At 39.6% G+C, this 13,270-nt stretch overlaps 1 protein-coding gene across 3 annotated transcripts in view; it reads right to left on the reverse strand.

Annotated features, from left to right (window-relative positions):
• Window positions 1-13,270, reverse strand: part of LOC119825569 (cytochrome P450 3A11-like) — a 794,398-nt gene that overhangs the window by 208,267 nt on the left and 572,861 nt on the right. The window contains exons 9-14 of one of the 3 annotated variants that reach the window (XM_038346523.2): window positions 10,914-11,041; window positions 9,934-10,003; window positions 5,885-6,045; window positions 4,892-5,118; window positions 3,317-3,479; window positions 273-558 (exon numbers count right to left, since the gene is read on the reverse strand). The exons of the other annotated variants lie outside the window; for them this stretch is intronic. Coding sequence (XP_038202451.1) covers window positions 463-558; window positions 3,317-3,479; window positions 4,892-5,118; window positions 5,885-6,045; window positions 9,934-10,003; window positions 10,914-11,041 — 845 coding nt within the window. The 3' untranslated portion in view covers window positions 273-462. Of the gene's footprint in view, window positions 1-272; window positions 559-3,316; window positions 3,480-4,891; window positions 5,119-5,884; window positions 6,046-9,933; window positions 10,004-10,913; window positions 11,042-13,270 lie in introns of those variants that run through there. 3 annotated transcript variants of the gene reach the window in all.

The raw sequence follows: 13,270 nt of genomic DNA on the forward strand, positions 1-13,270 counted from the left end.
TCTCTTACTTAAACAAAAGAGGGAGGTGCTACGGGAGCTCCTTCCACTCCTTCAGCCAATAGCCTTTAAGATACCAGTCCACTTGGGCATGGTCTCTTTGGCTTGAAAAAGCAGTGGTAGCCATTTGCTCCCTCTCTTGCTTCGGACTCGGCTTCTGAATACCAGACTCCTTTCCTGGTCATGCAGGGGGCTGTTGTCCAGGATGGTAATCTAAGTTTTCCCCTTTAAATAAATAACCCTTATATTAATCATAATTCCAAACTGGTGTGGGATTGTTTTGTGACTTACTCCTTTATTTTGACAATGAGAAAGCTCAATGGGTGTACTGAATCCTTAACCATGCACCAAGTCCAGTTGATTAATCCTCATCTTCATCTGGGTTTTATTCATGAAGTAAATTAAAGATTCCAATGTTCTTGGACACCACCTGAAGAGGAACACTGCAGAGTTCTTGAGGGAATGTCATGCTCCAGTTATGAGCACATCCTGTGGTACAACCTTTAGAACAATGGGTTTTTCTGGTTTAAGAAGTGGTTTTCTGTGTAATTTCAAGGGAATCTGCAATCATGGAAGAAAAAATATTGAGAATCAATGAGTGAGCCAACAACAATCCATAATGAAAAGTAAAAACCATTCAGAATGATGTTTTGCAGGTACATCTAAGCTGCATTTGAGGTCATATATTTGGACTTCCTTATCTCCAAGCTGTGATGATTAGATGGTGAAAAACATGCTTCCAAATATGCATAAGGCTATATATTTATTGAGACTCTATAGTATAAAGGGACTGAGATGAAGCCATGCTTATTTATGTTATTTCAGTTCTATACTACTTTAGAGTAAAACTTTAGAGTAAAACTTTAATTTTTGTTTTGTTTTATTTTTTCAAAACAGGGTGTCACTCTGTAGCTGAGTCTGCCCTGAATCTCATTATGTAGACCAGGCAGGCCTCGAAGTCACAGAGATGAGTTCTGCCCATGAGTGCTGGTATTAAATGCATGTGCCACTAAGCCTGGCCAATTTTACATATTTGAGCCTGATTCATTTTTACTATGTCATATTGTTTATTTAAGTCCTGAAAAGTTAAGTTTTGTTTGTTGACATTTGCAAGGTAACCATGAGATGATAGATTTCTACTCTATGAACAGTCCCCACAGCCTAGATCATATGTCACTAGTACAGTTGTGTCCATTCAGATAAGTCTTTAGGAGGACAGATATTTGTTTGCTTTCCTAGCATCTATTATGGTTTTCAAAGATGGGATAAATGAAGAATTCTGAGTCCTCCTGTGTTTTCAGTTTTGCCTTAGTCCCATGCTATTCAAAGACAGAGGGGAGCAGTGGAATAATCTTTTGTTCACAAGAGAAGGGAGGGGAACAAAGTTGTCATGGAGATACAGATGAGTCAAATTTAAGATGATTGGATCTTGCCAGAGCATCTGCCTTTGAAAGATGGTCCATTGGCTCTCAAAACTTGAACCTTGCTTTGTCTGTCTAAATCTCTGTACATACTTATGATTTAAATGCTTTAGGGAGAAAGTAGTAAAATAAGTGAGGTTGTGGGTTGACAAATCTACATAATTTCCTTAATCCACAAATCATAGAAGAAATACTTCCATCCCTCTATTCATTCAATAAAACTAATTGAAAAAGAGAAGCCACATTTTAAATACACAAATCTCGTAAATTTTAGCCATACTTTTGCATGAAACAGGAACAAATTTTTCAAGAAAATGCAAATGCTTTCTCTAAATGTCCTATCATATTCTTTTAAAATTTTAAGTAGTATACATGTGTTTTCCATGGAGGCATAAAAAAGAGATGTGCATAAAATTTATACACAGTGTTATCTGTTATTTTTTAAATTAGTTTTGATGTTTTTATGAAAGAATATTAAAATTGTAAGCTCTACTTCAAAACATTTACCAAAGGATTTCAATGCACAAATTCTCCACAAAGGCTCATTGGAGTTTGTGGAAGGAATGATATGAGGTAATATAGGAAAGATACAGAATATCCTTCAATACTGAGAGAAAAAGCACAACTAAACTGGAGGCTTTAATGACAAAGTATTAGCATTGGTGTTGAATACATCCTGCAGAAGCCAAAAGTAGAACATAAAACACATGAGTTAATACATCCAAGAAGAAGATTCATTTGCAGAATTAACAAGAACTTGAATTTGAGAGTAGAATATGGAGGAAAAAAAGAACACATTGTTTATAGAAATAGGACAGATATTTGTTTTCTGGTGCAGAGGTCCTGAGAAGTGAGGCAGAACCAGCAATATGTTCCATAAGGTTAAAATTCATCCATAACCAGTAACTTTGTTAAGATTTATATTTTTATTGTATGTGTAGGAGTGTTTTACCTGCACATGTGTTTGTATACCACATATGTGCAGTATTAATGAAAGCCAGAACAGAACACAAGCAGCCCTGGAAGTGGATTTACAAATGGTTGTTAGCCAACTTGTGGGTACTCAGAAACGAATTCGGGTACTTTGTAAGAGCAGCTTGTATTCTTAACCATTGAGACATCACTTGAGCCTTTACATTTACATTTACAATAATGATTCTCAAGTTGGCATTATATGGAAAGCCAGAGATGGGCTTTTAAAGCCACACTCTGGTAAATTATTTCAGGATTTCAGACATGATCTCCAGGAATCATGACTTTCTGTTTTTCTTTTGATATGGGGTATTCTGTAGCTCCTGCTGGCTTCAAATTCACTATGTAGCCAAGGATTACTTGAATTTCTTATCATCTTCCCTTGTCCTTTTGAGTACAGGGATTGCAGGTATGCTTCATCATAGATGCTTCATGCATTTCTGGGGATTGGAACCAGGGCTTTGTGCATGCCAGGTAAGCACTTTGCCATTTGAGAAACATATGTGAGTTGTAAATCTCCTTGGTGATTCTAATGCACAGCCAGTAGTTGACAGGAATGTCAGAAAAGGGCTTCTGTGAGTTCTGGAAGAATAGTGTACTGCTCAACAAACATGAAGTCATGATCACTGAACCACTTTATAGCACATGGCATACCAATTTTCAGTGGACATGACTGGAACTACAAATAGAATGCACATAATCCTGTCATACTGGCCTGCACTAACTCTTCATAATGCTGCAGTTGTACTCTATACTGACACAGCACCAGAGACCCCTCAATTCTTCCCTGGATACAAATAACTCATTAGGCCATAAAGAGAGTTAGCAAACCTCAAACAAGCAGATTCGATTTTATGCACAGAACCTTCAGTTGAAAACTGTCTCCCATAAAACATTATTTACAGAAATAGTTTTTTTCCCCTCACCTGTGTTTCCTTACAAGGCTGGAAGGAGAAATTCTGCAGGAGTTTAGTGAGAGCAAGTTTCATATTCATGAGAGCAAACCTCATACCAAGGCAGTTCCTGGGTCCGTATCCAAAGGGCATGTATACATAAGGATTGATGCTGCCCTTGTTCTCCTTGCTGAACCTGGAGACACACAGTAATGACAAGTTAGCAAAGGATAGAAGAATAAGAACTACATACATGAATTTACCCTTAGACATCTAACCAGACATACATGTAGATTAGGAAAGGTTCACTGAACTGATTCCAGGTATTTGGCTCTGAGAATTGTACACTAAAAGTCCTTTCTTTCCCCCCTTGCCCTAAAAAAGTTTCCGTATGTGAGATAAGACAAACGCTATAGACAGAAAATGTATCCTATGTGCCCACTAGTGTTATGTGGTAGGGATAATGAACCACTGTCTGATTGGATTGGAGTTCCAATTTACAGTGGTAATTAATGCCTGATACTGTAAATCTGGTGAAAATCCAATGGGTTATGGAAGTTATATGCACTAGGGTTGAATTTACTACTGTTGTTTTGCAAGTGGACATGGTATCAAACTGTCTTCTGAATATTCATGTTTATACACAAAAACTAGTGTTGCTATTAGTCATGGTCAGAAGCTTCTGATTGCAGTGGGAGACAGTTAACACAGAGACTCATAACTGAAAATGCTGAGAATGAGTGATGATGGAGTGCTCAGCACTTAATGGGGCATCTGTATCATCCCCTCAAAGGCTCAAGAACATCTTATAAGAGGGATCAGAATAATGTAAGAGCCAGGGAATGAAAGGGGTGCTGTGAAACACTATCTTCTGGACCCGACACAGCCATTGTACTCATGAACTCGAAGCAGCTATGGCTGCCTACTCAAGCCTAAACCATGTTGATACATTCCATCAAGGATGGGGAGGGAGTCCATGAAACCACCTCTGTGAAGAACTATTGAGAAGCAATGGTAACTGGGGGGTGTCTTTTAATTGTGTAGCTCTTAGTGAGTTGTCCATTCTCCAGTAAATAACTCCTAGACCTACACTTATGCAAGCAACCCCAATTAAAATCACGAGTCACAAGACAACAGGATGACATGAATAGAGGAGGAAGACTCGATGGGACAGATAAGGATTCAACAAGTGTGCAAGGGAGAAGTGACAGGAGGTAAAAAATAACCAAAATACTCTTTACATACATTCTATTGTCAGAGAATAAAAACAAATGGGGGAATACATGCCTAATCTCCAAAAGTCTCTTCAAGATAATGCTGGGTTCCATTTCTCAAAAGCACGTGTCAGAATGAAGGAAAGCAGGTTCCTGCCTCACACTTAAGTTGGTCATTTGTTACTTGATGAAGGAGGATTAAAACACTGTATTTAAATACTCATTTTTCCTCCCATCTCTCTTCCCCTTTCCCTTTTCCCCTTTCTTTGTCATCCTCTTCACAGATTGCTAATGGATACTAAATCACATTTAGATCATCTTTTCATAAGAGACACTATAGTATATACAGCCCAGCAGAGTTCATAGTAGGTTCCCACTCCTGGGATTCTAGTACCTTTCAGGGCAGAATTCTTCAGGCTCCGGCCAGTACTGTGCGTCACGGTGAAGAGAAAAAATTGGTATCATCACTAATGACCCCTTGGGAATAAACACGCCATCCATTTCCATATCTTGTTTACAGATTCTCACAAGTCTGTCAGTAACTGAGTATAATCTGAGGGTTTCACTCAACACCATGTCGAGGTACTCCATCTCCATCACTTTATCATAGCTGGGAGGTGCCTGGGAAGACAGAAAAATGTTTGTTCTGGGATTTTAGATTACCTTTCAATCAGTCTTCATTGTACTGTTGAGTTCTCAGTAGCTCCAAAGTTGAGCTCATCATTACATAGGTCATAGGCACTTATAACACATTTTAAAGGGATTTTGAATTGTTTTATTTTATGAGTGTGGCTGTTTTGCCTACATATGTGTATGTGCACCACATAAGCACAATGTACAAAGAAGTCAGAAGAGGGCATCAGATCCCTTGTGACTGACATTATATATATTTGAGGGTTGCCATTTGGGTATTGGGAATCAAACCTGGATGGATCTTCTGAAAGAACAGCCAATGCTCTTAACCATTGAGCTATCTATCCAGTCTCTTACAGAATGGTTATAATAATGATCACTTGGGCTTTAAAATATCTCAATTTGTGGATTGTCTAGTATGCAATCCTGAGATCAGATACATATCATTCATAAAGCCAGATATAGTGGCTCATATCCACAATCCCAGCAGGGTGGGGGAAGGGGCAGACTGTGCATGCCTGGTGATCCTTTTCCAGACTGCATAACTAATTTGATGATCTCCAAATTCGATGAGAATGTCTGTCACAAAAACCATGCTGGAGAGTGATTTAGAAAAATACCTAGTGCAGGTCTATGATCTATGCAGACACACACACACACACACACACACACACACACACACACACACACACACCACTTTTTGTGATAAGAAGGTGCATCTTTTCCCTTTCTATTCCAAGCACCATCCATTCACCTTATTGGGCAGAGCCACATCGATCTCCTCCCGCAGTTTCTTCTGGATATCAGGGTGAGTAGCCAGTAAATACAGGGCAAAGGCAAGGGTGCTGCTGGTGGTGTCGTAGCCACCAAAAATAAAGATAATTGACTGGGCCATGATTTCTGTGTCAGACAGAACTGAAAGTAAGAAAACGTTTCAGGAAAGTCAGGTCAGGGTGTACCAACACAGAAGAGATAAGGAGATCATCAAACAAGACTCCTGTTTCCCTAGAGAGAAGTATGGAGAAGTCACTCAGTCACCCTGGGACCATTATCACTTTGACATCCATGTGACAGCCAGAGAAGGAAAAGATTGCTTCAGTCAGGATGTCCCAAGGTTTATGCTACATTTCTCTTCATCATCAGTGGGCAGTTTCAAGGCATGTATCTTATTCTGTTTTTAAGATTTATTTTTATTTTTTATTTACATATATTTGTGTCTGTCTGGGATTTTTGGTTGACTTTCAATTGAGTCTTTATTGTACTCTTGAGTTGTCAGTATATGCAAAGTTGAACTTAGCATAAAAAAGGACCTAGGCATTTACAACATATTTTAATGGGTTTTTAAGTTGTTTTAATTTATGTGTGTAGGTGTTTTGCCTACATACATGTTTGTGTATGTGTATTTATGTCTGTGGATGGGTGTCATATGCGTGTTTGGTGTGGCTATGGTGTCCAGGAGACAGCATCTGATTCCCTAGATATGGAGTTTTAGAACATTTTGAACTTTTAGAGGTAGATGCTGGGAACTAAACTCCAGTCCTTTGCCAGAGGTTAAGAATTTTAATTTTAATTAATTAATTTATTAGACATTTCCAACTCTTCCTGTCCTCCCACTTCCTTCCCACTCCCATCACTCCCCCTTACCTCCCTCTACAGTACTAATAGAAGTCAGGGTGTCCTGCTCTGTGGGAAGTCCAAGGCCCTCCCACTTCCATCCAGGTCTAGGAAGGTATGTTTCCAAAGAGACTAGGCTCCCAAAAAGCAATTACATGCAGTAGAATCAAAACCCTCTGCCATTATCATTGGCTTCTCAGTCAGCCCTTATTGTCAGGCACATTCAGAGAGGCCAGTTTGATCACATTCTCCTTCAGTCCCAGTCCAGCTGGACTTGATAAGCTCCTGTTAGATCTGTCCCACCATCTCTGAGGGTGGACACACCCCTTACAGTCCTGACTTCCTTGCTCATATTCTCCCTCCTGCTGTTCTTCAACTGGGCCTTAGCAGCTGAGTCCAGTGCTCCAATGTGGGTCTCTATCTCCACCCATCACCAGATGAAGGTTCTATGGTGATTTGCAAGATATTCATCAGTGTGGTTATGGGAGAAGGCCAGTTTAGGCACCCTCTCCTCTGCTGCCCAAGGACCTAGCTGGGGAAATCCCCTTGGACACCTGGGAACCCCTCTAGAGCCAAGTCTCTTGACAACCCTACAATGGCTCCCTTAATTAAGATATCTTCTTTCCTGCTCCCATATCCACCCTTCCTCCATCTCAACCATCTCATTCCCCCAAGCTCTCCCCAATTCTCCCCTTCTCCCTTCTCTCTCCCCATCTCCCCTTCCCCACAACCCACCCCCACCCCCATGCTCCCAACTTTTGCCTGGCAATCTTGTCTATTTCCAATATCCAGGAGGATAAATAAATGTTTTTCTTTGGATTCACCTTCTTATTTAGCTTCTCTAGGATCATGAATTATAGGCTCCATGTCTTTTGTTTATGGCTAGAATCAACTTATAAGAGAGTACATACCATATTCATCTTTTTGGGTCTGGGTTATCTCACTCAGTAAAGTGTTTTCTATTTCCATCCATTTGCATGTGAAATTCAAGATGTCATTGTTTTTTACCTCTGAGTAGAACTCTAAAGTGTATATGTGCCACACCTTTTTTATCCATTCTTCTATTGAGGTGCACCTAGGTTGTTTCCAGGTTCTGGCTATTACAAATAGTGCTGGTATGAACATAGTCAAACAAATGCTGTTGTAGTATGATTGGGCATTAAATGTAAAAGGAAAAATTAGATCTCATCAATTGTAAGAAATGGATTCAGCTGAGATTGTAGAATCTTATACATATATTGAAATTATGCAATGATGGGTAATTAATGATGATTTGACAGAGCCTGTAGCAATTATTTAGGTGAAATCAGCAACACATACCCACAAAGTAAACAACTTCAATTTACGAAAAGACCTAAATAGATTCTTCCCCATTTAGTAAAAAGAACACATCTATTTCTGGAGCTCTTACATTTTATACTGATGCAAATAAATTAGGAATGATTGGTTATACATCACAAAATAATAAAGTATTCCAAAGTCTATATGCTTCAGTCAAAAAAATCAGAATTATATGCTTTTCTAATGATTTTATTAGATTTTAATGGGTCCATCTCTTAATATAATTCCTGATTTTCAATATTCAAAAGGAGTTTTATTATATATAAAAACTGTTCAACTTGTTCATAATTATTCAGAATTAACTTTGTTTTTTTTATACAACTTTGAGATACCATCTTACATCTGTCAGAATGGCTAAAATCAAAAACACCAATGATAGCCTATGCTGGAGAGGATATGGAGTAAGGGGAACACTCATTCATTGCTGGTGGGAATGCAAACTTGTGCAACTACTTTGGAAATCAGCGTGGCAGTTTCTCAGGGAACTGGGAGTCAACCTACCTCAGGATCCAGCAATACCACTCTTGGGAATATACCCAAGAGGTGCCCAATCATACTACAACAGCATTTGTTTGACTATGTTCATACCAGCACTATTTGTAATAGCCAGAACCTGGAAAAAACCTAGGTGCACCTCAATAGAAGAATGGATAAAAAAGGTGTGGCACATATACACTTTAGAGTTCTACTCAGAGGTAAAAAACAATGACATCTTGAATTTCACATGCAAATGGATGGAAATAGAAAACACTTTACTGAGTGAGATAACCCAGACCCAAAAAGATGAATATGGTATGTACTCTCTTATAAGTTGATTCTACCCATAAACAAAGGACATGGAGCCTGTAATTCATGATCCTAGAAAAGCTAAATAAGAAGGTGAATCCAAAGAAAAACATTTATTTATCCTCCTGGATATTGGAAATAGACAAGATTGCCAGGCAAAAGTTGGGAGCATGGGGGTGGGGGTGGGTTGTGGGGAAGGGGAGATGGGGAGAGAGAAGGGAGAAGGGGAGAATTGGGGAGAGCTTGGGGGAATGAGATGGTTGAGATGGAGGAAGGGTGGATATGGGAGCAGGAAAGAAGATATCTTAATTAAGGGAGCCATTGTAGGGTTGTCAAGAGACTTGGCTCTAGAGGGGTTCCCAGGTGTCCAAGGGGATTTCCCCAGCTAGGTCCTTGGGCAGCAGAGGAGAGGGTGCCTAAACTGGCCTTCTCCCATAACCACACTGATGAATATCTTGCAAATCACCATAGAACCTTCATCTGGTGATGGATGGAGATAGAGACAGAGACCCGCACTGGAACATTGGACTGAGCTCCCAAGGTCCAGTTGAAGAGCAGAAGAAGGGAGAACATGAATAAGGAAGTCAGGACCTGGAGGGGTACATCCACCCATGGAGATGGTGGGACTATTCTAATGGGAGTTAATCAAGGCCAGCTGGACTTGGACTGAACGAGAATGTGATGAAACCGGCTTCTCTTAATGTGCCTGACAATGAGGGCTACTGAGAAGCCAATGATAATGGCAGAGGGTTTTGATTCTACTGCATGTAATTGCTTTTTGGGAGCCTAGTCTGTTCGTATACACACACCCTAGACCTGGATAGAACGTGTAGGGCCTTGGACTTCCCACAGGGCAGGACACCCTGACTTCTCTTAGGACTGGAGAGGGATGGGGAAGGTGGTGAAGGGGAGTGGGAGGGAAATGGTAGCAGGGGAAGAGGTGGAAATTTTTAATAAGTAATTAAAAAATAATAAAAAAGAAAACCTTCCAACTCATTTTCTGAGTGATGTGACCACTGCCTGAGAACTTCCTTGTCCATAGACCAGGGAGTCCTTGGTTACCTTTATGAGACTCTTTGTCTTTGGAATTATTTTGAGTGTTCATCATCAGCTGAAAGAAATCCACTCTGTGCTGGAAGCATAAAGAAAAGTTGCCAAAATAGAAGGTCACTTTTAAGGTCAGAGGTCAGATGTAGATCAGGAGTGCAGAAGCTCACTGCTTTTTCTGAGAATGAAGCTCCCTTAAATTCACCAATGTGGTTAGTGTTGCTTGAGTCTTTAAAGAACAAAAGCAACTGTAGCTGAACCCGGAAGCAATCCAACTGATTTATCAACCAATTTACAATAAATTACAATAGATATTATTTTAAAAAATAACATTGATTTTTTGAAAATGTTTTTGTATTAGATGGAAATAGTATTTCCCTTGTTTTAATCATTTTTATCTGTTCTTATAAATTCTCATAGATGTATACAATGAGATATGGTCATACCCACCCCATCATTTCCTCCCATTTGAGTCCTTCTATTCCCTTGTAACATTTCTTTTTCCAAATTTCATGACCTCTTCTTTTTAATAACCCACTGAGTCCAAGTGCTGCCCATATGTCCCTGTCTGTATGGTCATTCACTGGTGCATGAGAAAACTATTGGTGGTTATATACACCCTCTCTGCAGCCATTAAGTGCCAACAGTTCCCACGGAGTTGCGGAATTTAGAGAGGTCCTTCCTCATCTATATTGGAGATTTGGTGGTGTTAGCTTGTGCTGGTCCTGTGCCTTGCCATTTTTTCTTAATTTTAATCCTTACAAAGGGCACTCTTGATATCATTTGTTTTGCTAAGGTTTAATTCCTGACTTATTCTCAATCAGTTTTTCAAAATTCCAAATTTTCCTCTCCCAGAAATAAAAATATCCTTTTTCTCTCTCTAAATATAACCTTTTCTATCTACTTTTAGTGATAGATAAAGTAAAACACACAACGTACATGTTCACAGCCCAATATTACCAACCCGCACCTCTCAGGAGACAACCACTTTTTACCTTCTCACCAGAGTTCAGCCGTTTTTCCTTCATTCTATCCACAAATTTTTTGAAGAATGCTATCGAATCCTTTGGGAACACAGAGACATTTAACATCTCATATATTGGTGTAAGAAATGGAAAGAGTACTGGAAAGGATAGACAAATAATAAATTTTAGTGGAAATATAGGTTTCATGTAGTGAAATCATGAAACAATCTAAAGAATAAGTCACCAGTGTCTCAACCAAACCATTCACACTGGGTCACCATCATAATGCTCTTTCTGCATTGAGGAGTAGTCAAAGGAACAATTCCGACTGTTGAATTTAACTCTTCTCCTGTAGTTTGTGTGGATCCAAAATACAGACAGGGCCATTAACATGGTTCAACAGCTAAATAAACCTTCAGAAAATGATGGAGGACTTTGATTGGTTAATTAATAAAGAAACTGCTTGGCCTAATAGGTCAGAACATAGGTGGGTGGAGTAAACAGAACAGAATGCTGGGAAGAAGGGGTCGGGGAGACACTTCAGGCAATCGCCATAGCGAGTCGCCATGCTTCTCCTCTCCGTGATGGACGCAGGATAAGATCTCTCCTGGTAAGCCACACCTTGTGGTGCTATACGGATTACTAAATATGGGTTAAAGGAAGATGTGAGAATTAACCAATAAGAGGCTACAGATTAATGGGCCAGACAGTATTTAAAAGAATACAGTTTCCATGTAATTATTTTGGGTAAAGCTAGCCGGGTGGTGGGACACAGCCCCGCCGTTCCTTCTACAAGAAAAGCCTAACAACCTGAGTTTGATCCCTGCATCCCACACTGTGGAAGGAGAGAATCAGCTACTGTAAGTTGTCCTCTGATCTACACATGCCATGTAAACACCAAAGTAATGTGCACATAGACAAATAAATCAATAAATTTCTTTTTAAGCTAATAAATAAACAAGTAGATAAATAGGTAGATTTCTTATTAGCTGATAAATAGTAAAGAAAGAACAGCCAAGATAGCATTTGTTTCTCAACTGGCATGATACAAACTAAACTAGCACCAGAAAGGATATTTGGAAAATCAGATGTCTGTGCAAATTAATTGTATACATATCCTTATCATATAATAAGCTTACTAAATAACTAACAGTTCAAGAAATCCAACAGGATATTGGAAAAATTATTGAGATATAGGTTTCTGGCAGAGTACTTGCCTAGCATGTGTGAGATCTTGTGATCTTTTTCAAGAAGCAAAAGAATACAAAATGTGGAGAGAATATGAAAAAAGATAAAGCAAGACCATATAGAGAAATGGTGCAGGGAGGCTTATGTTGTAGGATAATCTTTTTGTACACTCTGAAGATGTGTTTCTTCTAAGGCACTTTTTGATTGGCTTAATAAAGAAGTGAATGGCCAATAGCTAGACAGGAGAGGATAGGCAGGACTTCCAGTAGGAAAGAAGCATTCTGGGAAGAAGAGAGGTGTGATTCACCAGCAAAATGTGAGGGCAGAGGATTGGAATTGTGAGTCAGATGTACATATGGAGCAGAGGTAATGAACCATGTGGTAGAAGGTAGATTAATAGAAATGAATTAATTTAATTTAAGTTATAAGAGCTAGTGGGAAACAAGCCTAACTGAGACCAAGCTTTCATAATTAATAAGAAGTCTCCATGTCATTATTTGTGTTCTGGCCATCCAAATAAAATCCACTGGGATGCCTCAAGCTATGTTCTTGGACAGCAGAGGAGAGGGTACCTGAACAGTCCTTGCCCCACTATCACGCTGATGATTATCACAAATATCACCATAGAATCTTTGTCCTGTGAAAGATGGAGATAGAGACAGAGACCCTCATCAGAGGAACAACTGAGCTCCCAAGGTCCAGTTGAAAGGCAGAAGGAGGGAGAAGACGAACAAAGAAGTCAGGACCGGGAGGAGTTGGTTCACCAATTGAGGAAGTAAGCCTGTTCTATTGGGAGCTCACCAAATCCAGCTGAACTGGGTCTGAATGAGCATGTGATCAAACAGGACTCTGATTGTGGCTCACAATGGGGACTGACTTAGAAGCCTTTGATAAAGACACTGGGACTTGTTTTTACAGCATGTTCTGGCCTTTTGGGACTCTAGTCGATATGGATGCACAGCTCCCTAGGCCTGGATGTAGGGGGGGAGGGCCTTAGACTTCCTACAGGGCAGAGTTCCCTGCCCTCTCTCAAGCAGGGTGGGAAAGGGAGGAGGGGGTGTGGGAGAGCGGGAGGGGATTGGGAGGAGGGAAGGAGCGTAAATATTTGAATAGAAAGATTAAAATAAATAAATAAAAAAGAAGAAAAATCCAGGGAAAGGCTTACAGCCTTAATTTTTAAAATCTCAAATATCAAATTT

The sequence above is a fragment of the Arvicola amphibius genome, chromosome 10, assembly GCF_903992535.2.
Source record: "Arvicola amphibius chromosome 10, mArvAmp1.2, whole genome shotgun sequence".
Classification (NCBI taxonomy): Eukaryota; Metazoa; Chordata; class Mammalia; order Rodentia; family Cricetidae; genus Arvicola; species Arvicola amphibius.